Source organism: Choloepus didactylus, chromosome 6 (assembly GCF_015220235.1).
Source record: "Choloepus didactylus isolate mChoDid1 chromosome 6, mChoDid1.pri, whole genome shotgun sequence".
Taxonomy (NCBI): Eukaryota; Metazoa; Chordata; class Mammalia; order Pilosa; family Megalonychidae; genus Choloepus; species Choloepus didactylus.
Window position 1 is genome coordinate 127,342,738 of NC_051312.1, and position 26,838 is coordinate 127,369,575.

The 26,838-nt window shown below is 45.7% G+C and overlaps 1 protein-coding gene across 1 annotated transcript; it reads right to left on the bottom strand.

Annotated features, from left to right (window-relative positions):
* Nucleotides 1-2,144: 2,144 nt before the first annotated feature.
* POU2AF1 (POU class 2 homeobox associating factor 1) lies at nt 2,145-26,631 on the bottom strand. Its single transcript, XM_037841384.1, has 5 exons — nt 26,482-26,631; nt 6,709-6,839; nt 6,159-6,201; nt 5,808-6,073; nt 2,145-3,108 (listed from the first exon to the last, which is right to left on the bottom strand). Exons 1-5 carry the CDS (start codon nt 26,495-26,497, stop codon nt 2,794-2,796), a joined length of 771 nt encoding a protein of 256 aa, XP_037697312.1. The 5' UTR covers nt 26,498-26,631; the 3' UTR covers nt 2,145-2,793.
* Nucleotides 26,632-26,838: the final 207 nt, after the last annotated feature.

Below are 26,838 nucleotides of genomic sequence, written 5' to 3' on the forward strand. Positions count from 1 at the left end.
TAAAAATCTAAAAGTTGAAAATTGAAGAGGTAAAAAGACTTTCTAACCTTCTATGTGAGAGGAACTAAATATTATGGAGGGCTGATGACATGTGCAACAGAACAGCAAGCGCTTTGTATATATTATCACGTGTTTTATCACCATTCAAACCTTGTTTTGTCTGCTCCAAACTGTCCTTCTTTCTATGCTTCTCTACCTGTTATTCCATTTCAGAAGTGCATTTAATCAAGACTGTGACGCAGAACCCAGCAGTGTGTGTGTAATGGTCTGAACTACGTGTTACTGCGGAGTCACCGCAGTGAGCTAGAGGTCAGGTCACAAGCCTTTCAGCTTTGCTCCTTCCATGCCTCGTTGCCTCAGGTACACAGACCAGAGCGTTACAGATGTGGAAATGCCAGTGATGGAGCTTATCCCTGGACACCCAACAACATGAGAAGTTGCTCATGTAACAGGAATAGCAGGAAGAGCCATAGTGCTAAAGAGATTGTCCTCCTCCCCTCAGACTCCCTCTCTCCTGGGAGCCAAGCCCATCTGCCTCACAGGTGCTGCTGGGGAGAACCGTACTGCTGGTTTTATCTGCTCCTGCAGCAGATCCAGTTGCAAAATCAACAAGACTGGTGCAAACTCTTCCTATAATGGCACTGCCTAACATGGAACTGAAAGCTACGGAGGATTAATTTGATAAAAATTAAAATGCTTTGGGATTAATTTGATAAGACATAAAAGACTTTGGCACAAAAAAAGTCTCTGCAAATCTTTATTGAAAATGTTTCTATCTTAGCAAAATAACCCAGGAAGAAATCCAGATAAACTACTACAATCAGGACATTGACCTCAAGATAAAAAGGAAAAAGATATTACTTAAATCTCAGCAAATACATAAAGTACTTTATTTCTTTGCTAGTTTCTGCCAACTTACACTCCCATATCCTTCTACATCCTCTCAAATCTTCAAATAGTACAGCTCAAAAGTCTTGCATAGTGTTTTTTATAGGAAACCAGGGCTTTTAATCACCACTCTATCTTGCCTCCTCACCATCACTACCAACAGAAATATAAACTTGTCTTCTAAAATGCTGTCTTGAGTAATGAAAATGTTCTAAAATTGATTGTGGTGATGACTGCACAACTATGTGATAATACTGGGAGCCATTGATGGTATATGTTGGATGGATTGTTTGGTATGTCCACATATCTCAATAAAATTGCATTAAAAAATGTGATCTTGAGATTTTAAATCTAAAAATTAAGTTTGAATAAAATTATCCAAAATATGTGTATTGGGATTTTTTAGGCAGATAATGTGAAATTTGGGTCAAAATAAACCCAAAGCAGGAAAAATCCAAAAAAGACAACTTAAACCAGAAGTTTTGGTTAAAAATGGTGAAGCAAATGTGTCAAAGAAACTGTCATATCCCAGGAATCCCATTACTTCTACACAGATTCCACCAACCAATGTTTCTGCCTAAAGTGGAAGTGGCGTCATTAGCATACAGATGGACCAGTTCCTAAATGACACATCCTCTATCAGGAGCTAAGCACCTCCAGTGGCAACCATGCTCAGTCCCCTGCAAATGTGATGGTTCTCCAGCAAAAAAAAAGTAAATATTGAAATGAAACCTAGTGGGACTTCTGGTTGAGGCTCTAGGAGCCACCAGGAAGGATGTTGCTTGCATGGAGGAGTTGGCTTCACACAAGTGTGACTTGTGGGTGTTTTTCAGACACCAAAGAAGTGTTACAGCACTAAGCAAAGACCTGGTCACTATTAGGCATCAGCGGGTCTTGACCTACATACAGCACCAGCAGAAAGTCTGGAGATGGGACAGAGTGCCCAGGAAACCACGTCATTCATCCTGGTTAGAAGGGCTCTGCTTTCCTTGCAGGCATCTCTAGGGAGAGTAGCAAAAATACCTATTAAAGCAATGTGTTTCTTAAGTTTATTGTAAGCTCAATAATCCAGAGCTAAACCGTTCAGCCCTTCTCTCTGTAAAATCCAACCTTTCCCCTTGCCCCACATCTCCCTCTCATGCCATGTAGACACACCCTCTTTCCCATCCCACTTCTGTCCCTCTCTCATGTCACTGACCCTGTCCCTATCTCCCCCCCCACAATGTTCTTCCCCCCCATACACACACTCCCCACCCATCACTACTCTGAGCCCAGGCCTTGAGACGTTGCCACTTGGACTGTAAATCTGGCTGATGCTGAGAATAACAAACAAAGGAGCAAGTGTGGGAACTGGCAGCTCGAAGACTCTCTGGCATTGAGTCTGTTCTTGGCTGCCTCTCCCAAGAGGTGCTGGCAGAGCCCGTCTCCCCGCAGGGCACCCTAAACATCTCAAAATGACAGAGAGCGGAGCTGGCGCTAAGACTGCTCAGCCGTGCTGCTGCTCCATGAAGCACTGAGCACTTGAGAGAAGGCTCTTCTCTAAAGAATGAAAAGTGGCAGAAATAAAAGCACCTGCATCACAGAGCCAGCAAAACTCAGCATAAAATACGATCTCCAAAATCCCTGTAATCATCCCCTCCCCTAAAAGGAAAAGAAACGGAAAAAGAAATAAGAAAAGAGAAAAGGAAAGAAGAAGGAAAGGATGGAAAGAGGGTGGGAGAGAGGGAAGGGAGGGAGGGAGGGACGGAGGGAGGAAGGAAGGAAGGTCAATCTACAATTTTAGTTTTTGGGTTGAAAGTGTAGTTATAAAATGACTACTCCAAACAAGTGTGTATCTGAGGCTCAGTCCAGGCTCATTTTAAAACCCCAGTTTCAGGGAGCGGGACACTCAGGAGAGAGCCAGCCCTAGAAGCCCTCCACGGAGAGAGTGTGGTTGAGCGCGTAGGCCTCACTATCTTCTTCTTCCAAAAGCAGCTTGTCGATGGTCAGGGCACCGATGGCTCTCCTGGGATCTTCCATGTCCTGCAGAACAGGCTCCGGGATCGAGATGGGGAGCTGGACAAACTGGGGCCCAGGCAGGGCTGGGGCCGGAGGCTGGTACTGCAGGGTGGAGGTGGGCAGCGTGGGCAGGGGCTGGGGCCACGGGAAGTAGGTGAGGGGTGTCTGGTGCTCTGGGCTCTCCAGCTGGGGCCCCACTGTGGGCGTGGCAGCGCTTCTCGTCTGTGATGGGGGAGCACAGGACCAAGGGTTAGCAGCCTGGGATAGCACCACCCATCCTGGATCTCCTGGGGATCTCCACTTGCCCTCTCAACTCGGCGCTTTCCTGCTCTCTCACTCCAGGGGGCTCCACCTCCACCTGCTCCAAGTCTCAAAGGGAGAAGCCAACCAACTTCAGCCCTGTCCCTGACTTTGTCCCTTACTAGCTCAGGCTACTTCTCCACTCTCAAGCTTCAGTTTCCTCATCTATAAAATAGGATATGAATAGTACCAAAGTCATAGGACTGAGAGAATTAGAGATGATTTTCCTTATTTCATTGAATGTAAAATACAACAAACTTTCAAAGATAATAAAATGTGAAAAAATGTGCAGCTTAAAATCAATGATTAAACCACTAGCCTGTCCCCTACAGTAGTTGCTGTGTCTCAGGGGGTCCCTGTCCTGCCCAGACACAAGGACGGCCGGGCTCCACACAGCCCCACTGCCCACCTCCCATGCCCTTGGGGAGTGAGCAGCACAGGGGAGGCCCTGCTTTGCTAGCAAACTTGGCCTCCTTCCTGCTGCCCAGTGCTTTCTACAGCCTTGGCCTCCTCTGTCTCTGAGCTGGAGCCCCCCAGAGCCATCCTAGGGGTCTCCAGGGATCAGGGCTGTTCTCTAAGGTGCTCTAGGAACCTCACCCCTCACCTGCACAGCAACTATCTTCCAAACCTCAGTGTCAAGCCCATGAGAGAGGCAGGGCCTGGATTCTCACCACTCCTTCACAGTTAAAGCAAGTAGGTGGAAGAGGAAGTTCTCTGCAAAGAATGATGTGAGGGAGGCCCAAGTCTTCCCCTACTGGCCCTATTCCTGCCCAATGTGTCTTGAGAGTAAACTATTAGGTCCTTTAGGGCAGAGCTTATTTAAATCTCTTAAGCGTCTTGTTACAGAGCAGATTCTTAACAGGGGGTCCAGGGTGGAGCCTGAGATTCTGCAGGTCTAAGGTCCCAGGTGATGCGAAAGTGGCTGGTGCAAGGACCACTCTTTGAGTTGCAAGGCATTGGGTGTTTAGCCACAGAATGATGAAGGTGAAGGGGGCCTCAGAGGCCTTCAGGCTCTTGACTTCCAGGCTGGTGTACATTGCTCTCCCCACCCCACTCCCCACTCCTTGACTTAAGCCAGTGTCCTGAAATCAGAGAGAATCTGGGAAAGTCTTATTGCTTCCAGAATTTCAAAAATTCTAATGGAAATCCTAAATTTTCTAATCATAAGCCACCACAGGTCAACTGAAACCCTGAACTGCTTTGCTCAGGGATAGAATTACATCAACCCAGCACCAAAACAGGTCTTATCTCCTGCCGATCTGGAGTTCTGAGGGGTAGCTCTAGCCGTCTTTGATAAATTAATTTACAAAATGGCAAAACAAATAAATTACTTCTTAATAAATACAATTTGTTTGATACACAAAACCTTTCAAATCTGGGATGGGGTGATGAAAGGATAAATAGTGAAAGCAACCTTGAGTAATGAAGTGGTTGGGAACAATTATATCCTCCACCCAGCCCCCTGATATGCAAATGTATTGTCTCCTTCCTACCCACCATCATCCGGGCCCCACACTCTGTTTGCTGGGGAGCCAGGTGATCATGAGTTAGGAGGGCTCCTGCAGGCTTGTCTGGATGGTGTCGGGATGCAGGCGGCAGGTTCATCTGGATGACCCTCGAGGAGAACCAAAGCAAGCTCCCCCATCAAGAAGGGGCTCTGCCACTGCCCAGGAGGCTCCAGCTCCAGCTCCCACAGTTTTCCTAGGAGTGGAGCTGGATGCAGCTGTAATCATGGGTCATTTCTCCTCTGAACACTTAGGGGATCCCCATTCCTTTGGTTAAAACAAGCACCATTCACATCAAATGGTTTCTCATCCTCCAATCCTGGGGGCTCAGGTCCTTCCTTATCTGTCTGTCTGGCACTTGAAGGTGGCCATTGGATATTGTTGCTCGCAGGCTTTGAGACAATCATAATAGCTAACATTTATTGAGTGTTTTCTGTGTGCCAGGAACTGTGCTAACCCCTCCACATGCATTATCTCCTTTGATCCCAACAACCACCCACTTATTAGTATTCCCCTTTTATAGATGAGGACACTGAAGCTCATGGAAGTTAAGTAGTTAGCCCAGAGTCACATAGCCAATAAGTGAAGGGCTGGGGATTTGAACCCAGGCACTGTGACTCTAGAGGCAGAACTCAAAAAAAAAACCCCTACTGGTGGGTCTGACTGTCACAGGTACAGTTTTCTGAACAGTTGTGTAGGAGTGACCTATTGCTCAGCCTAGATATCTTCTGGTAAATCCTACTGCTAAGTGGTAACTCTTAGTTACCTGAACAGAAAGGAAAGGCAGACTCTGATCTCACCTGTACCCCACCCACTAGAAATGCTACATTCGTAAGTGAGACTCACTGCAGAGGAAATTCAGGACAGTCAGGAGAATGTCCCAACCCCAAGGAGCACAGGACATGGAAGGGAGGCCATAAACCTTCTTTGTGGAAGATAGTTTAGGTCAGAGGGAATAGGAACAGACCTCCCTTGAGGACAGGGTGGGCTGGGATGACCTGAATCTCCTGGAATATGGGAGTCAGTAACAAGGAAGATCAGGAGTCAGGAAGTTCATCCCTGGTTATTTAAGAGTGCCCTTGCACGGGTAGCTGCACTTCACCTTATGTGACATACCGTTACGTTGGTGATGAGTGGCTGGGAGGCGTAGGTCAGCACGGAGGAGGGCCCCACAACTGTGTAGCTGGGGCACATGGGCTGCACATACATGTCAGTTGAGTAGGGGCAGCTGACAGCTTCATGGGACACATACTCAGTGTAGGGTGTCCATGGGGCCAGGGGTTGTAGGGTGGCTGGGGCAGGCTGGGAGAGCCAGCCGGCACATAGGGCCCCCTCCTCAGTCACCGTGGAAGCAGAGACCTCCATGTCAAGGCAGGAAGGACCTGTGGGAAGAAGGATATTACAGAGCTGCAAGTGCCTCCCCAGAGGAGGTGCCTGGAGGAGACCCGGGCAGTGAGGAGCTCTTACCCACGGTGGTGTAGGTCGCCAGGGGCTGATGGGGCAGCACCACCTAGAGGGGAGAAGAGAGGACCAGGATCATTGTTCTGGCATCTCCAGCTAGCCTTGTGCAGGGAACATTCCCACAGGGCCCCCAGGCAGGAGAGCACAGGGTGAGAATCTCCTTTGTTAGAACAGGACACCCCACCCCATATCCCAACCATCACCACCTACACTTTTGAGGGATTTGTGCCTCCACTTAGCAAGAAGGCCGTGCACTTGAGTGCTGGCATCTTCGTCTTCCCTGGGAGCACCCCGATGAGGGCACGAGGAAGTGTGAGTCGTTCGCTCACTCAGGCTGTGCCATAGCTGTGTTCAGGCCGTCAGTGGACCAAGCCAGCCAGGCCACATCCCTCAGCCCCCTGCAGGGAACCACGGGCTCATCCATTCCCCAGCAGCCATCACCATGGCAACTGGCTGCCTTCTGTGCCCCCCATGAGTCCCCAGGGAGCGAGGAGGTACATCCTGCCTGACCCCTTAGGTCTCGCCCTCGCCCTCATGGCCACGAGGCCCTCCTCACCGCAGTGGGCGCCACCGCCGCCCCGCTGCTGACGTGCCCGCGTTTCCTCCTCAGCAGCTCCTTCACCGGCTCCTTCACGCGGACACCCTGGTACGGCCGGGGTGGGGCCGGGGCTTGCTCTGGAGCTGTGGCTGCGAAAAGCAAAGGGCACTGGTGCTAATCTCCCTTCTCAGACAAGACCCTACCCCAGCGTGCCTGCTCATCTAAGCTGTGCCTGAACCTGGAGGACTGCATGGGGAGGCGGGAGAGACTTCCCAAAATACGCCTCTCCTCCGACCCCTAAACCTTCCATGGCTCCTCTCCACACAGGACGGAGGGCTCCCCACTCGAGACTAGAAAGCCCACCACGATTTGGTCTTGACCCGCTTTTCTGATTATCTTGCATACTAACCACTACATAACTGCTGACCCCAGCCAGGAAATCTATCCACCGCCTGGCAGCCTCCCACCGCCTCATCTTTGCCTGGGATTTCCCATGATCAGAATTCCCTCTCACGTTTCTCAGCCTCTCGATTCCTCCTGGTCCAAAGTCAGCGCAACCCTCCTAGCCGACTGCTGCCACCCATAGAAATTACTTCATCCTGCAACCTTTCAAACCCTTCCAGACCTGGGCAGAACTCGTCACAGGTGGCAGTAGCGGACGGTGGCAAGAGCCGGGACTCTGAGCCAGGCTCAAATCCTGCCACATTCTAGCTGTCTGATCCTGGGCAAGTTACTTGGCCTCTCTGTGCCTCTTTATCTGAAATTTCTTTGTCAAAGGAAAGTTGTAAGAAGTCACTGATATCCTAAATGTGAAATATATGCTTAGTAAAAAATTGGGTGCAAATTCAATTTTTCAATAATATTTTTTTATTAGAAAAGTTGTGGATTTACAGAACAATCCTGCATAAAATAGAGAATTCCCATATACCATCCTGTTATTAACACCTTGCATTGGTGTGGTACATTTGTTACAACAGATGAAAGTTTTACTATTTATAGTACTTTCTTATGGTTGTATTATTAACTATAATCCATGGTTTAAATTAAGGTTCACAGTGTTGTGCAGTTCCACAGATATTTTTAAAAATTTTTATCATAGTAACTTATATGCAACCTAAAATTCCCCCTTTTAACCATATTCAAATATAGAATTCCGTGCTGTTAATGACGTTCACAGTGTTCTGTTACTAAAACCATCTATTACCAAAACGTTCCTATTGTCCCAAATAGAAACTGTACATTTTAAGCCTCAGCTCTGAATAAAATCTTGTTATTTATCATAGTCTGCTCTGTAACAGTTAGCTATCCTGTTTAGTGTAAATTTCTTATGCCCCAACTAGCTTATAAATTTCTCAAGGTGGGATATTGCACCTTATTTCTCTATATCTTCCTAAGCGGCGTGTCTGTAATCAGCTCAGTAAGTTATTTGCTGATTAATCAATGGGCTGATTATTTAAAATACGCCTTCCCAAAGTAGTTATTTTAGGTTATTTGTTCTTCTTAGTTCTTTACTTTGTTTTATTTGAAATGTTGTGGAGCTTTTTGTTGTTGTTGTTTGTTTGTTTGTTTTAATGTTTCGATAAAGTTAAAAAATTTTAAAAAAAAAAGGAAGGATGAGGAAGGAGATTCTTCCCTAAAGCCTCCAGAGCCTACCAACACCTTGATTTTAGCTCAGTGAAACTCCTATTAGACATACAGCCTACAGTACTGTAAGATAATAAATTTGTATTGTTTTAATTGTGGTAATTTGTTACAGTAGCAATGGAAAATCAATACAAGAAAAAAAACATTTTAAAATAAAATAAAATAAAATATGCCTTCCCTTCGCTTCCCCTGGACCTTTAGGCAGGGCTGAAGCAAGTGGCACTCAGGTTCTCTGTGGCTCCCAGCACAAAGGCCAAATCCCCGATGGTGATCCATGTGCCCAGGAGCTTTGCTGCTGAGAGGAGCTTCCCTCTGCCTTTTGCCATCAAGGCCAGGAAACCAAAGCATTGAGCAAAATACAAACCTGAGCACAGGGCCCTTCCCAGCCTGGGAGAGCAAGCCTAAAGCAGCCTGGCTGGGCAGTGACGAGCTACCCACCCAGACAGACCCCACCTACGGGCCCTGAGCCCCTGGAGAGCAGGCCTGCATCTGCCAGGAGTGGCCATAAACACTGGCCCTCAGACTCACATGGGGAGCCTGTTATCATCCACCGATAAGAGCTCCGAATCAAAGGTCCGGAAGCTTGAGCATTTGTGAACTCGGATCTGCGGCACTGCCCTGGCTGCACTTTGCCCGGTAAATACCCTCTGATAAGACCCCAGGCCTGACTCGGCAGCAGAATGACTGCCCTCCATGCTCCAGGCACACACATAGGGCCTGGCGGAGAGACTTGGGCACAGATGGCAGCAAGAGGGAAGGGATGTCTGGGGATGTCCAAGAGCCCTGGGAATAATTGATGTGGAGTCAGGGAAGCTGGCATCTCAGGCTAGGCTGGGGCTTCCTGACCTGGCCATGTAGCAGAATCACCCAAGGAGGGATGCAAGATATAGATTCCCAGCCTTGTCCCTGGAGATTCTTATTCTGGGAGTCTGATGTTGGCCAAGGAATCTATATAAAATCTCTGGGTGATTCTGTTGATCTGCTGGGATTAGAACCACTGATAATCTTGACCTAAGGTGAGGGTCTCTCTCTAACACCTCCAAAGGAGATTAATTAATCCTCTTTTTAACTTCCGTGATAATGAGGAATCTCTATTGGTATGCGTTCATTCTTTCAGATACTCGTAGGCACTAGGTCTACAGCACTAAGCAAGAGAGAAACGGCCCCTGCACGTATGGATATTACAGTCCAGTGGGGAAGACTTTAAGCACTAAAACAGACAGTTTACAAGTGGGGTGAATGCCATAACCTGTGAAACTCAGCTGCGAGGAGAGCATATAACAGAGGGGTTAGCCTGGGGTCTGTGCCCGGGACCTCCTATCTGGCTTTGTTCAAAGCAGCAATGAGAATGGACTTGAGAGCCCAAAACACCTGTCTTCAACCCTGGGCTCCATTACCTACTGGTGGGAAGGCATCAGAGGATTTATGTCATGTCTCTGTGCATCAATTTTCTCATCCACCAAATGGGATAATTCTTGACATGCACAGTTGTGAGGATTAACTGAAATAATACATGGAAAGTTCCCAAGGCCATTTCTGACATATGGCAGATGCTCAATACATTTTGTTTTTCTTCCCTTCGCTCTACCTACCTCCTCTTCCTTTGGAGAGCTGTAATGTCAGAAAGATCTTCACCCTATGAGGACTGCCTCATAGTAACAAGCACCATTTTCCTTGCATTACCTTCTAAGGAAACTCACAATTCATATCCCTTTACAGTTCTCTCATCTATAGAATGATGATTATAATGGTACCCAGCTCACAGGGTAATTTGAGAATTACATGTAAAGTGCTCAGACTGGAGCTTGTCAAAGATCAGTACTCAATAATCATTAGCTAATGTTATCATTAGTACTAGTGGGGTCCATTTGAAAAGGGCAGCACCCCTTTTCCAGTATTTGAAGGCAGCTACCAGGGCCCCCTGCAGAGTCTGAATGAACACCCCATTCCTTCAGCTATTTCTCAATGACTTATTTTTAAACCCCCTAACCTTCCATCCAGGTGCATTATTCCTGCACAAGTTCCATTTGCCGATTCTGCTGGGCAATGCCCAGTGCTGACCCCAAGGATGGCCTGGCGTGGCACAGAAACAGGGCACCCACCCCTCCCACATCTGCTCACTCATTCTTAGGGTCACGCACAGCCACATCAGCTTTTTCCACAGTCATGTCACTCAACCTACACTTTTCTCCACTTGGTTTCCAGCTACCCTTTAGGCACGAAGTGTAGCTTGAGGCATGGGGGAAACTTGGGGAGGGGGGTGGTTATTTGGGATCCTGGGTATTATTGTGGTCACCTTCTTAATTCAGGTGGGGGACAAGAAAGGCTTGATCCCTGTGCCAGTTTGAATGACTTGTGTCCCCCAAAACGCCATTATCTTTGATGCAGTCTTGCGTGGGTGGATGGATGTATTAGTGTTGATTAGATTGTAATTCTTCGAGTGTTTCCATGGAGATGTAACCCACACAACTGTAGGTGGTAACTCTGATTAGAAAATTTCCACGGACGTGTGGCCCTGCCCACTCAGCGTGGGCCTTGATTAGTTTACTAGAGCACTATATAAGCTCAGACAGAAGAAGCAAGCTTGCTACAGCCAAGAGGGACACTTCAAAGAACACACAGGAGCTGAGAGAGGAGCTGCAGCTTACAGAGACATTTTGGAGATAGCCTTTGAAAGCAGACTTTTGCTCCAGAGAAGCTAAGAGGACAAACTCCCCAAGAGCAACCAAGAGTGACATTTTTGGGGAGCTGCAGCCTAGAGAGGAATGTCCTGGGAGAAAGCCATTTTGAAATCAGAACTCTAGAGCAGATGCCAGCCATGTGCCTTCCCAGCTAACAGAGGTTTTCCAGATGCCATCGGCCATCCTCCAGTGAAGGTACCTGATTATTGACACCTTATCTTGGACACTTTATGGCCTTAAGACTGTAACTTTGTAACTAAATAAAACCCCGTTATAAAAGCCGCCCTTTCTGGTGTTTTCAGAAAAGGCAGCATTAGCAAAACTGGAACAATCCCACAGGCACACATCTCCTACCAGATAAAAGACTGGTATATGGCTAACCACCCAGCCCCCAACCCTGATTTGCATATGTGCTTCTGGGGAAAGCCTTAAGGATGCCCTGATACCAGTCTCCCAGGAAGTGGACACAGCCACCCACCTGGCTGGAAAGCAGCCAGTGGGACACTTCCAGGATCTTGTCAAGCAATGGCTTCCTGCCTCCTGTTGTTTTTAAATCAATGAACAAAGCAGGCTTGGGGGAGGTGTTGTGATGTCTGGACTACCTTGGAACCCAGTGTCAACAGGTGTGCCCTAGCGCAGCCTACCATATGGGGAGCAGTTTCTAAGTCCCCACCTCTTCCTACTGCAGGTGCAAAACTCCTTTTCCAGTATTTGAAGACAGCTACCAGATCTCCCTGCAGAGTCTGAATGAACACCCCATTCCTTCAGCTATTTCTCAATGACATATTTTTAATCCCCCTAACCTTCCATCCACGTGCATTACTCCTGCACAAGTTCCCTTTGTTCCTGAGGACCTCCTGGCTGCCCACCCATGTGTCCACAGCCAGCTCCCAGGAATAGTGTAACTGACTCCAAGAGAGCAGGCAAGACAGAAGGTGCTTCTGAGAGTGTCTTTGCAAAGTGTCTGTGAAATGTCAGAATCCGAAGCCTCAGGTAAATTCCCAAGGGAGCCCGACAGCCAAGTATATTTGCAAGGTGAAAACTTGCGGTTGGTGCGTTTCACACCAACCTGTGCAAAGCAATAGCAAACATTCCTAATTTCACAGTAAACACTGTACTCCCTACGGCCACCATCATGAGATCAGAGTCCACAAATACAAATTTTGAAGAAGAAAAGAAGTTTGTCTGAAATCATGATTGTCTCACTTTCAGGCTTCTGGGTCACTGAACTTAGCTAACTTTAAACAACCACACTAGAATACTTAAAAGAAATTATTAAAATAATTTCTTAAGATAATAATAAAAATGAAAGCATTCAAAGAAAATAAAACAGGAGCTCAAAATAACAAAACACAGGCAGAGAAGATGACAGCCCAATTTCCCAAGAAAGTTGACCAGAGAGTTTTTAATAACCTGCTGATCAAATTGCAGCGCCAGATACCATGTCCTCAAAGCCTGAAGCTTTCTCACCATTTATCCTGAGTTCTAAGGGCCCTGTAAGTCTCCCGTGGACATCCAAGTGCCAGACACTGAAGAAAATCTTTCCACATAGGCATATTGTTGAGGAGCTCCTCTTTCAGGCTGAGCAGCTCAGCCATCTCGCCCCTCCACACCACTGAGAATCAGTCACCAATGTCACCAATCAGATTTGAGAAGATAACGAAACCCATTTACAGAAAAAACCATGAATTTGGCTCCAGAGAGGGCTTCCCTTTTTGAAAAAGAGCAACAAAAAATCTGAAGGTATAAAAAAGCCAACAGTGGCCATTTCAGTTCCCCCTGCCACACACATGGACATGCTCCGCCTCACAAAAATAAGAATCCTGCAGCTGCTGTTCTGCTGGAGACAGCAGACCATGACAGACAGAAGCCAACCATCGCCCCAGTCAGCATCTGCCGTGTTTGCACTTGCTCTAGCACCAACCTATGGGAACACATGGATTCCACTGATTTAAATAAACGTGGCTCACCAGGTCCTTGAGGAAGGTATAATAAAGTATCACAGAGGAAATATGCAAAATTGTCAGCTCTTGATTATTTAATGACCCCATGCAAACCGCTTTCACACTGAACTGTGGAAGGTGCTCAGCTAAGGAGGTGGGTTCCTCCTGATGACTCAAGAAGAGCAGACACACAGGTCATGTAACTTCTCCTTCACAGTGTCTTTAAGAGTCCTCTTCAGACATGCATGCTCCAGAGCAGGCTCTGTCCGAGACGCTCTTCCAGAAAGGCCCTTCTCCCAGGTCTCCCATGCCCACCATGGGCAACAGATAAGAGAGCTGCTCTAAGGGCCAGGAGGGGCTCAGGGTAAATGGAAATTGCTAGTACCAAGGGACCAGGGAAGAGAACCCCATCAGGTCCATCTCGACAATCAGGCTGCTGAGAGCCTTTTCCACTCACAACTGACTGGTTGAATCCATACGCTGCAGGCACACGAGGCCATTTGGAAAGATAAAACCTTCCTAGGCCTGAAGGACACATGATATGCTATCCACCATTAACTGTTCCAACTAACTACAGTAAATTATTCTCTTTTGCTGCTGAAGCTTCAGTTTTATTTTTAAAAGAAGACCCACAAAAGGAGAAATACAAATAATTTTCTATTTATAGCAAACCCCTAAATAAATAGCTGAACAATAAGAATTCAAGCCTAGGACTAACAGACTTGCCCTAGTTTCTGACTGAAAACAAAGTCATAAAAGTTGCTGACACTTTTTACTTTAATGTAAAGAATCGTGTTTGTGTTTGCAGGCTGTGATAGCAGAGAACTCCTGGGAAACTAGCTCGGTTCAGCTAAAGGATTATTTACATTCTTAACACTAATGCCAGCGCTCTTCTTACACTGAAGCTCTGAGTCCAAGTTTTCTAATTTGCTCTTTCCATTCATGGACAATGGCTGATTTTTTCCAAACAGGAAGAAAGAACTTGGGCTTTGGCCAAAGGCTGGACTTGACACGCTATAGAAAGGCTTTCCCTGCCCAATTTACACTAGACTGTAATTTCCTTTTTTTTTTTTTTTTAATATAGAGGCTAAGAAAGAGATCCCATATGCATGTAAATGTGGGCTTTCCATTCACTAATGTGGAGTTGAGAGGACCCTGAGCCAGAAAATAAAGATATCACTCATATATTGTAGTAATTTGCATAACATCCAGGGCAGAGGAGAAAAGATAGGCAATAAAATAGAGGCTTTATAGAGGGTGTTCAGAAAATATAACAAAATGGAGCCTCAAGTGAATTATGACTTGAAGCTGCTTGTTTGACTGCTGGGGCACTCTGAAGAGAATAAGCCATGGTGTCTTGTTCTGCAGACGTGGGTGTCTCCATCAGGAGACCTCAAAGATGGTGGCTGGCCCCATGTTCTTTGGTCTGGTCAGGGAGCAGAAGGGAGCAGTTGGTGGCATTTCCCCTCCCCATCCTCATTCTTAGAGACTTATCCCCATCAGCCCACAGCAAACTCACATCGACCACAGGCAAATCAGCTGGGAACGGCTGAATGAGGTCTACAGTTGCCTAGGCAGGCCGAGAGGAACTGGAGGGAACAGTCCGTTAAAGAGGAGCCAAGGGAAGCTCCTAAAGCAAGTTTGGGGTGATTGCAGAGGATTGTTTCCTTAGAACCACCAAGCCCCAGACCAAAGGAGTCTGGGAGAGTGATCACAACGAGCCTGGAATTGGAACCCAGAATGATCACAAAGGGACTCCCCTCTGTTATGTCAGGCTTGAGCAGACAGCCCACGCCACCTATCCATCTCCCATCCAAGGTGTCCCCACACTGCAGCCTCTGGGTTCCCAAAGCTCTGGACATCCCACCCCACGACCTTGGGCAGGGGCAGCCAAATTCTCCATTATGAGAGCCTTCTGTTTGGAAGCATCCCTCAGACGCTTTCCTTACAAGAACTGCTGCTGAGGAATCATTCCCACCCCCCTTTCCTGCCCCAGACACTCTCAATATCTTCCATACCACTAATCTATCCTCCTTCCAACCCTCCTTCAAAACAAGCAGACCACAGGAGGCTGCATGATTCCATACTCTCCTCCTAGAGAGGATCAGTGGTATGCCCCGTCTGTATGTGGACCCAAGCACAGTGGATGAACGCATGGCAAAGGTCCGTGTTTTCCCGGACACGGTCTTAGCTCCAGGAACCCAGTAATAACCATGCTCACATTTGCATGATGTTCTGTGGCTCACAAAGACTTCAACACAAATTATTTCATGTGAGATCCCCCCACAACCTCTGAAATAGGCAGGGCAGGTATTCTCCCCCTACTGTTTACTGATGAGGAAAACAATGCTCAGAGATGTTGAGTGATCTGCCCACAGACTACTCTTGTAGTAGTGTTACGAATCATACCCCGTATCTCGGATTTCAAGTGCAGTCCATTTAGCCTCACCAAACTGCCCCCTCCCTGCCCAGGCAACTCCCGTTTATTTCTCTGGATGATGTTGGAATTCAGTCATCAAAGGGTTCCCTGCCCAGTTCTAACTCTCCTTTCTCCAGCTGGACCACCCTGAGCCAACTGACCATTGGTCAGATTCCCTCAATTGCCAGTTCCCCCAAGAACTGCTGTTTCCCAGTGGAGGAGGAGAGAGAAGTCTTGAGAAGCTTACCAGCAGTCCTCTCACACGAGGAGTGACGAGAACTGAAAGACCCGGACAATTCCCCTCAAGGTTTTATTTTTGGTATTTTTCGACTGAAATGACAACAGATAGGTCCACCTGAGAAACCAGCTGCACCGGCCTGCCTTTTACAGAAACTGAGGTCACCAGAGCAGAAAGGGCTCCCATCTCAGATACAGTCTGTCCTGGGGTCAAGGACAAGACCAGGAAATGCCAGGACAGAGCATTCTGACTTGGAATACTTGTTGTTGAGCAGAATAGATCAGATCTCTTTAGTGGGGTACATAGACATTAACCAAATATTTGCACAAGCAACCAGAGTTACAAACTGTGACAGAGCTGCATTTGCCCCTTTATTGAAGTGTCTCTTGCTTGTTTGACTGGTTTCCACCTCCACCTGGTTCAGTAGAGCTTCAGTGATCCGCAAGCTGGGGGGCCCCAGCCTACAGAAGCTGTGTGAAGTGGGGAGCAAGAAAAGGCACATTGATTCTGCCTTCAGTGCTGAAGAGATTGCTCCTGGGTCAGAGGCTCAGCTCGTCCCTGAGTGTGAGACTTGCCCAAGACACTTAAAGGATGGATATCAGCTGGTTTCAGGGTCTTCTATACTGAGTCTCAAGTCTAACTTTCTGAGATTCAAATTTGCAAGGCCTTTTGAATCAGGGTAGCGCTTCCCTCAGTGAAGTCAGAACCCACTTCCATCTAAGGGTGGACCTATTTCAACTGAGAGAGGGGAAAGCATCCAAAAAGTAACCAATGCAACCCCTTGGCATTGAAAAGTGGTGTGGAGTAGTAGGGGAGTCAAGTAAACCCAGTTTGGAAAGCCTGCTACGTGACTTATCACCTACATGACCCTTGGCAAATCACTTCACATGTTTCCCCATCTGCAAAATGAGAATAACCCATCTTGTAGGGTTATCATGAGGATTGTATGAGATGATACAGTTAAATACCTGGTACACAGGGTGCTCAACAAATGGCTGTTTCTCCTCTGTCCTCAGCCAACAATCTATGGCCCATCTCTCATCAGCAAAGTAGCCTTGGTACAGTGATCCTACCTCTCCCCTGTGCAGCTACATCTTGATACTGAATGTCTCCATCCTCTGCACACCCAGGGCCTTCTGCTGACTGCAAGCACAGCTCCAGCCTGTCACATACTGCCTTCATCATGCCCTCAACATCATCCCTGAGGCACCTGGGACTGGTGTCCCCAAGCAGCAGGACAGCCCTGTTTAGAGATGGGGAGGCCAGTGATGCTGCAGAAAGCATGGTCAGAGACCTCATGTGCAGGCAGACAGGCCTGGACAATAGACAGAAACCCCGTCACTGGGCTCTTGTAAGGATGCCAACTGCTGAGCAGGACTTCTTTCTCCAGAAGCCACCAGATGATCAGGTTTGGAGCAGATTTGAGTTCCAAAGGAGGACTCCAGGAAGGGGCACCTGGGGATTTCTGAGTGGCAGCAATTAGGAGGTTGACAGGGTAAGATGGCATGCCCTTGTCCTGACCTCAGAGACAGCTCCTTGAGGAAGCTGTGTGTCTCCAAAAGGAAGGGGGCACAGCCATGGTAAGGCCAGAGTAGTGGATACTCCTCCCACTAGGAGGCTAGAAACTGAGGAGCTCATATCATATATGGGATGAAAACTTGGCATTGCACAGGGAAGGGCTCTTTTGGTGGTCAGTGAGAGGACCTAGTCGCCTGTTACAGAAAGACAGACGCTGGGGTGATATGTTGGACATTGCCTGAGGGCCAAAGCCTCAACTTTATTGAGAGCAGCAGGTGTCAAGAGAGGAGGAGAAAGGACATAAACTGAGAGCCTAAGGCCAGCAGTCCCATATCAGAGGCGAACAAGGAGGTCTGCCCACCCCAGGGGCCCACTTATTCCATAGTAAGGTAGCACCACATGAGGGGATGGAGCAGAGCAAATGATACAACTTTCCTTATTAGATCTAGGGCCATAGTCTGAATCGAGTTGTGCCAGCCTGATCCAAGAAAGGAACAACCTACAGTTAGGAAGCTGGAAGAGAGAAAATCCAGTTGTTCATTCATTGATATAAGCAATATTTCACTTTAGATTTCCAAGACCAATGAGAGTTTTAAGAAAGAAAGAAACTCTTCCTGAGACCCTCGGGTAAGGACCACTTCCTTTTAGGAAGGACCCTTCACACCCCAGCAGTTTATGCGTTTGGGGGTTGGACACAACAGCCCAAGCCCCAGGACTGGTGGTGGCCTGGAGTACAACCTGCAGGAGTGAAAGGAGCCCTGATAATGGATTCATGATGAGAAACACAATAGACAGGAAGGAGGAGCTTTGTTGCTAATTTTGATTTTCTAATCAACAGTCTTTATAATATTCTGGGGATTCTCTTGCAAAGGTCACTGAAGAAGGAAAGTGGTTGTTAGAATATCAAGCCTCAGAAAGAAAGTCAGATTCCAGAAGTCACTTTGTCAGTTTTTGTGGGATTTGCATCCCTCTTTATTCAAAGAGATTCAGGAAGACTGAAAACATGACCTTCATAGTTTCAAAGCTTCTTGGAGACCAGAGAAACATTTTTCACAGTGATGCACTTGTCTCCAGGATTGGTTCAGATCAGGGTTGTCAAACTGTGATCCAAGTGTCCCCAGAGTACAGCAAAGGAGCCTCTAGGTGACCATGAGGGGAAGGGAGGCAGGGAACCGAGGGTGGTAGATGAGCCATGAGAGCCACAGGAATCCCCCAAAAGCTGCTCCATTTTTATTTTTCATATTGGGGTTCTGCACAAGATTTGGTTTTAATAAAGGGGTTCATGACAAAAACATTGTAGACACTGGCCTAGATGTGCTTGGATTTCCTTCCCAATATTAATATTTTGTGTCCTCAGATTCACTTTCCATGACCAGGATCAAAGCAAGAAGTCTGATGATCATTCATTCTTCAAGAGCCACATTCAGCATCATAAGTTCCGTGATACCCTCCCTGATTCCATTGTCTCCTCCCTCCTGCTGAAGGTCATTTATTTCACTTGCTGATTTCCCTAGCCACAGATAATTCTGTATTGGATAGATGCATGCATGCCTGTGGTGATGAATGGACAGCTGATCTTCCTTCTTCACTTTCCTGTATCAGTGTTGCTTTCATCCAAGATTAAGATTTGCTCCTATTTTCAACTCTCTTGTCTCTCTTTCCTTTCTTTTCTATTTCTCCAGCATTTTTCAGTCCTGGAAAGCTATAGCAATCTTTGTACTCTTCCCCTCTTCTAATTAAATTTATGTTTCTTTCTAGATGATTAAAAAGTAAATCAACTTTTCTTAAGAGTGGTCAGATCCTTTTTGGTCCCAACACCTGGTCTGAGAATAATTCTGGTTTATAATTCTTTGGCTGTCTGCTCTTCCCAGAAAGTGGAACTAATGAAATCATTACTGAAAATAGGAGGCCACACACATTGCTGTTTCAGTTTTCGGTATTGTTAGTGCTATTTCTTGCTTATTTCAAGTGTCAATCTCCTCACAGCTAGATCACAAACACCTCATTCTAATCTCATGAATCAAAAACAAAAACAAGTTTGCCACTGTCAGTAATTACAAGCCTTGCTGCATCCCACTTCACAGGTTCGTAGGGAAATCGTGACCCAAGTTCCAAGTTTGGTCACAGAATGGCCAGTGTAACCATCAGCTTTCGCTCTGATCCCTAACTCCACTACAAGTTGTAAGACTGGGAATTTGTGTCCTGCCATCTCACAGGGAATGCAGGGTTCAGAGGCCATACAGATTGTGACCTAGTATCAGCCTGCATATCCTCTGCCTGCAGAGGCAGAGTGAGAGAGGGTGGAGAAATAATAGTACTAACTAATATTAAGTGAGTATTCACTTAACACTAAGCACGGTAATAATCATCTACCTCAACCGTATGAACTAAGAACCACGTCCCTGTGATATACGAAAAGAAATGACAGCAGAGCGAGGAAAAGTGATGTGTCAGGGTTGCGCAGCTAGTAAGGCATAAATCTGAGATTCAAACTCAGATCTACCTATCCCAGAGGCCATGAAAGAACAGAGAGCATTCTAACTCAAAATAAACACTACTCTCCATACTTTGCCTTCCACACCCTGCCTCCTACACACACACACACACTTATGTGCATGCACACATGCAGGCAGATGTGAGGGGACACCTGACTCTTCCAAAGTCTAGGAAGTTCCAACTGGAGGAAATGCCAAGGAGGCAGAAGCCTTGGCTCCCAGCACAGGCTGCCACACGGAACTCTCCATTAGTGCTGCCCAGGGAACAGATGGGCTGGGTCATTTTAGGAAAGTTCTAGCCCCTCTCTCCCCTTTGAGACCTCCATTGCAGCTTAAATGTCTGCAAAGGGCCCGGGGGAGAGGTGCAGCAGCAAAGCACAGGCCTTCCTTTCTTCCATAAACAGGCTGAAACACAAGTTAGATGCATCAGAAATGAATTTTCAAAGTATTAACAGCCATCTGCCAGCTGGTTGCACTTCACTTTGCTATTAGTCCTTTATCTAACATGGAAGGACTGTACTTTTACCCAAAGCATCTTCCTAAGCCCTGTGAGTGAGACCTGCAGCATGGCAGGGAAACAGGACAGCTTAGCAAGTCAATTCTCAGGGTCTGGTTCAGATGGATTTAGCTGTGCGGGTGAGATACTAATCTAACTTCAGTTTCCTCAGCTATGAAATGGAGCTTACAACACAGCCTACCTCATAGAGTTTTTCTGAGGATTAAATGAGATAATTCACTCAAAACATGGCAAAGGCTGGCAGTTGCCAAGCCCAACATCTGCACTTTCCTTCCTTACTAACCCTTATATTGTGGAGAATGGCAATGTGCCCAGCTAAACAATTTATGTTATTCTCCCTTGCAGCTAGGAACGGCCATCAGATGTCAGCAGCAGTTGTGTGTTGGTGGGGAGGGGCACCCAACAGGGAGGCATGATCATTTTGCCCTTCCCTTTTCTCCTCCTTCCTGGTCTGAAACACAGATATGATGGCTGGAGCTGCAGTAGCCAATATGCAACCATGAAACAACCTTGATGACAGAAGCCACACACCAAGGACAGCAGACCAGAAAGACAGAAGGAGCCCGGGATACTGTTGGCACTAAGAAGCCACCACACAGTCCTGCACAGCCTATTCTGGACTTCTTTTATGTGAGAGAAAATACACCTCTGACTTACTTAAATCTCTTATTTCAGGTCTCTTCCCAAGCAACCAAATATAATCCAAATTGATCCACAGAAAATTTGGTACACTGCATGGCACAAAATAGGCGTTCAATACCCCATGGCTGTTATTTATCACTATAAGAAGGATCTAGCATGTTCTGCCGATAGTTGTGCAATGCCCAAAGGCATGTTGGAAGCCACTGATTTTAAGCTCCAGGTTAAAATCACATTAGAATCATCTGGGAAGCATTTGAAAATCCCAGTGCCAAGGACAGTTAAATCAGAATGTCTGCTGGCATCAGAATTTCTCACATCTTTCCGGGGTATTTGAATATGTAACCAAAGTTGAAAATCATTTCTCAAAGCAGATGCAAGAATTCTTTGTATCAAATTAAGGACTTGTGGTTGAAAACATGTATTTATTTTTTATAAGCACTCATGAAAACTCAGAAATTAGAGCTGGAAAAGAACCTCGATCAAGTTCAGTCTCCTTGCCCTTAGCCAGGAAAAGGCATGTCCCATTTTACAGCTGTAACATTTAAGACCTGGAGTGGTGAAGTGACTTGCCTAAGGTTCCACAGCTAAGCAGCCATGGATTGGCAAGTAGAATCCATGTCTCCTGCCTGCAAAAACAACTCTTTGTCCACAGGATCGCACAGCCAGGACAAGAGGGTTTCAAAGAAGGCCTCCCCACTCCAGGCAGGCCCATCCTTATTCGGGAGTTGTTCTAAAAAAAAAAAAAAATAAGAAAACTGGGGTGTTGCTAAATATGTCATAAAGATGAAAATTAGGTTGCTGATGTAATCAGACAACTTTGGTTTAGTTGGCTCAATGTGAGAAATTAGTAGACATCTTCATTTAGTGGGGAAATAAACTGCTTTAGAAAGAAGTCAGAGGAAAAAAAACAAACCTGATACATTCAACTTTGTGATGGGGAAGTCAAACACACAAAATTTACAGGATTTCTTGGTGAATTAAATGTCCAGATATTTAGCTAACAAGTGTAAGAAACTTTGATTCTTTCTTTTATGTCATAACAGTACAGCTTTGCAGGTTTGAACTGAAAAAAAGCTTTCAAAACCTCTACTTAGTTAATTTTGGGGGCATGGAGTGGGACAAAGTTGGGAATTTCTTTAGTTCAGGGAAAAGGAACTAAAGAATTTGCCTTGAGAATCATCTGCTCTTTTGACAATTTTATCCCTGTGTTCTTGGTAGATATGTGTGACTTATTTCACATCCTTCTGTGCGTGTCAATTTCTTTCTCCCTTTTGGAGCCTATTTATCCTTATCTGCAGCAATCACTGCATCGATGGATAAACTCGATAAGAAGCAAAAGTTCATCTTAGGCTCATTAAATAAGCCATGGTTTTTATACAGAATAGGAATATTAGAGGCTTTCCACAGACCTAAATTACTTCTTGTTATGAGTAACGGTTACACAGAAGATCAGGTTCCAATAATTATATATAAATATATATATATAACTAACATGTTTTTCCTAATCTAAGTGCAACTTTAACTATCCTTTAAAAGTTGGCTATTTAGTGAAACCCTGGAGTAAATTCTAAGAACAAAGTGCTATGTTGATGCTAATGAGAATTTTAAGACCCATATTCATTTGTTTGGTGAACCTCCGTTCTGTTCTAGTGATCTGAAAGGAAAGGCACCGTTCTATTACAATAATTTGATAACTATTTCCTGTTCTTAAGGTGCTAGTTGGGCACTATAGCAAGGACACACCAAGGCCAAGTCTATGGGACACCAAGACAACCAGCAAATCCAAACAAAATCAGTCATACCTCCCTCTAATATCAAGTAGATCTTTCCCTAATGCAACCAACAATGATAAAAGGCAGTTTTTCAATTTGTTCATTTTCTAACAAGTGGCATCGAGTTTGTTATACACAGTTTCCTCACTTCGAAGAATGAGGTCAATCAATTCCATGTATGGCATTGAGCAAATCATTTAATCAATCGACTGCAAGCTTTGTCCACCATTGGTGTTGGCATTATGTGACCCCAGGAGACTGAATAGCCTAAGGACTACTCAGTAGTCCTTAAAGTAGTACCCAAATCATTTTAGACCAGAGGTCAGTAAACCTTTTCTGTAAAGATCAGATAGTAAGTATCTTAGGCTTTGCAAGCTGCATAGTCTCTGTTGTGCCCACTCAACTCTGCCGTTGCAGCAAAGCAGCTGTAAATAATATGTAAATGATAGACATGACTGCATTCTGATAAAACTTTATTTACAAAAACAAGGGGCAGGCCCCTGTTTCAGGTCCCTGAAATACTGTTTGCATCATCCTATCGCTCAAGATGTTTTTATTGTGCCTTTTTACCTATTCTAATGAAAATGTGGAAAGGGGAACAGAGGAAAGAACTTACAAGCTTGATCATTTAAGATGGGTCCATGAGAAAGGTTAACAAAAGGGAAGGTGCTCACTCGCCACGCTCATTACTTATCAGGAAGCTTGACCACACTTACTGCATTCTCTACTTCAGTTCTGACAAAAGCCTTGGGAGGCAGGCATTAGAAAACCCGTTTTTCAGATTTTTAAGAATGTGAGAAGGTTACATGATTAAATGGCAGAGCCAGCTTTCAAGTCCAGAGCTGTCTCACTCCAATGCTTATTCTGTTGCTACTGCACGGCTACCCCTGGGCCCTAATAGGGCCTTCTTGTCATCATGGGAGGTTAGTTCTTCACCTCTACGTGGGGCCTGCAGGGCCAATGCGGCACCAAGGCGGGGGCCAATCTGTAGCTGGAGTTACTTCTTTGTCCAGTCAGCCAGTCAGGCACATCTCCAATCCTTAGTTGGGGCTTAAGATTTCCACTTCTGGGTGCCAGCAGTTCTGAGCTCTGTCACGCTAATCTCTGATCTTAACCAAAGCCCATGTTCACATCTACTCTACAAACAGGGGTCATGGGCAAGGGAAGGAGGAAGCAACAGATTTACAGAGTGAATGTTTTCTTAACCCTTTCCAGAAGCCCATGGTACAGTCATTTCAGCTCATGCCTCGAGGGTGTTTTCTGAAAAAAGAAAGTGCCTTTTCAGCACTCTTGGTGTCTGATTTCAAACCCTGCCCTTCCATCGGGTGGTTCTAAGTGGGCCGGTGAGACTGCCCTGTTCTTACTGGTTTTCCCACAGGGTTTAGTCATCCAGGTGCCCTTGCTGCAGTACACTTGGGTCCAGGTTTAAGGGGCGGGGACCAGTGCCCAAGGGCCTTCCCTAATTTCCTTTTAGCCTCCAGAGGACAATTGAAGAGAATTTCGATTTTTTGCTCATCTGAAGATGTAGGCACGTTCGCTCCGGCTGTGCCAGTGATGAACTTGGGACTGCGGTCTCCCTGACAGATGGCATGCTGCTGGACCTGACTGGCCTCCAGGGTGAGACCACGAAACATGCCCTCCAACATCCCCTTTAAAAAACATCGCTAATCTCTGAGGAGGAATTGAAGAAGTAAACGTGTATTGCATGACCTCGACAGGAGACTATGGCATCTCATAAATTCAAGGAAGCCACGCATTTCTCAGATACTGAAGCAGAACCAGAACAATCAACATCACTTCTGCAGCGCCTTAGCTTACCAAGAGCAACTGTGCAATAGCTGTTATTTTTACCCCTATTGTACATATAAGAAACCTAAGGATTAAGAAAAAAAGGAAAGAGACTTATTCAGAGTAGGTAAGGAGCTAAAACAGAACTTGCTCCAGGAGCTCATGCAAAACCCAAATAACTCAGCTCTAAGAGTAAGGGCGTTTGGATGCTCAGGAGTTCCCAGAAAACCAAAGACACCTGCCCTTGTCCCACCAGCCCTCATCCACACAGCACTCCCTTGGGGTTGGCTGTCCTTGTTCCAGCAGGGTAAGGTCTTGCCCCATCCTTCCCTCCTGTAACAGTACATGCTACCCAGACTAGAATATTCCAAATTATCTGGAAGGATAACTCTCAAATCCAAATTAATTTCTTTTTTATTTTTAAAAAGTATTGCATCTGGATGATATCAAACAATAATGAGGCTTTACAATCTGAGAAATCTTGAAATCATACCTCTATATTATACATTAACAAGCTCAAGTCTAGAGAATTTGACACAAGAAAGGAAACAATGAATTCTGATAGAGTGACTCTAAGTCACATTTTAATCAGTGAAGTTATTTTTTCAGAACTTAAAGGGATCCAATGGAATAGCTCTTTGTAAAATAAGTAAATGCTCCCTAACCTATCTTTTTTAATAAATCTAGATTCTCATATGTTAAGTTTGCTTGAGGTTAGGGAGTACCTGAATTAATTAAAAGGAATTTTAAAGAACTAAGCACTTTTGAAAAACAGAGAGACAGAGAACAATTGTTTGGTAACGCTTCTTCCTTGAGGAAGTTCAGAACCAAGCCCTGCTAAGGTTGGTGCCCATGAGTTGACTTTGAGACCTCACAAAAGGAATGTTGTCAATAATCTTGGTGTGATTTCAATTATTAATAACACAGGTCTCACTAGATCTCTGTTCCATTCCCCATAATGGAAAATAAAGTTCACATCTGGTCCATCTAACTTCAGGGATAAAAAAGACATCCCTGAAGATAGGAAAAGTGATGAAACTAGAGGAAGGGGTTGCAATGGACAAGATGAGATTTAACAAAGGATTATGAATACTGAATCTCTATATAATTTTTTTTCTTAGTTGCTAGGGTATTAGAATAGCTAGAAGGAAAGACCTGAAATGGTGGAACTGTAACCCGTAACATTCTTGGAAATTTGCTTTATAGCTACTTGTTAAATTGTAATTTGAAGTTGTCACCTTTTTGTATATATATTCCACAATAAGAAAATAACTGAAACTATGGTACTGTAACCCAAACCATTCTTGGAAATGTCCTACATTATATAATGACTTGTTAAATTGTACTTTGAAAGTTAGCACCTTTTTGCATATATGATATATTTTACAATAAGGAAATAACTGCAACTGTGGAACTATACCCCATAACATTCTTTGAAATGTGCTCTCTAACTACTTGTTAAATTGCACTTAGAAAGTTATTACTTCTATGTAAATATGTTATATTCCACAATTTTTTTTAAAATGTTAATAAAAAAATTAAGGTCAAAGATAAATCCACTGCCCCCTTACACCGAATGGGACAAGAATGACAAGAGGCAAGTGAAGACATGCTTCAAAAACCAAGTTCCACATTGTCCCCACTTATTCACAGACATAAATCATGCCTTTGGCGGAAAGCTAAGTAACTCAGCTAGAAACAGGCCCACGGAATTGAAAACACAGGCTGAAGAGTGGCTGCTAATCAAAATAAAGCCACTCTTGTAAATAAGTCCGTGGCTACCCCCTCCCAGCCCCAAACCAGTATCACATTTGGCTTTTGTTCTGTGAATCATAAACTGCCCTTTCTTCACCACGGTGATTCATGCACAGAAGTGGAGGTACAATGAGCTGTCCCACCTTGGAACACTAGTTCGTTCCCCTCCAGCCTGGAAAATCAGCATCACCTCTGACAGGCTGGTTTCTCCACTGGGCTCCATCTTACCCACGTCCCACCTCACTGCTCTCCTGACTTGGAACTCACAACCCATGCCGCCCCCATCACCACCACCATCTCCTCCATAACAAGCCAGCGGTGAACCCCGGCCCTTATCTGAGCTTGCTGGGCTCTGAGCGGCCACGGCCCAACCACTTACATTTTTGCCACAGCATGCTCTGTGACAGGATGTTGCCTCTTCTCTTTGAAGCAGACAGTTTGGCTTCTTTAATGTGAGACCTGGGTGTGCTTTCCTCCAGTGCAGCCACTGCTTGCTCAGAGGATGTTTCCTCGGCTTTTTAAAAGCCTGAGTTCCCGCTGCGCGGGGGCACAGCGTCATCACATCCTCCCACCACAGGCACGGGTGCACTCTTTCTTCAGCAGTGCGGCCTGTCACCCCACTGTGAGCTCCCTTGGGGGCCCGCTGGCTGCAGACTGCGTCATGCATGGAGCCAGCTGGCCAGCCAGGCCTGAGCCCCAAAGGCCATGGACACTGGGACATGGCCAGAATCTGACG

Coding starts and splice junctions, on each gene's coding strand:
- POU2AF1 (XM_037841384.1), bottom strand. Junction 6,202..6,708: donor CGGCGGTGGCGCCCACTGCG/GTGAGGAGGGCC, acceptor TCTCCCCTCTAG/GTGGTGCTGCCCCATCAGCC. Junction 6,074..6,158: donor GGCGACCTACACCACCGTGG/GTAAGAGCTCCT, acceptor TTCTTCCCACAG/GTCCTTCCTGCCTTGACATG.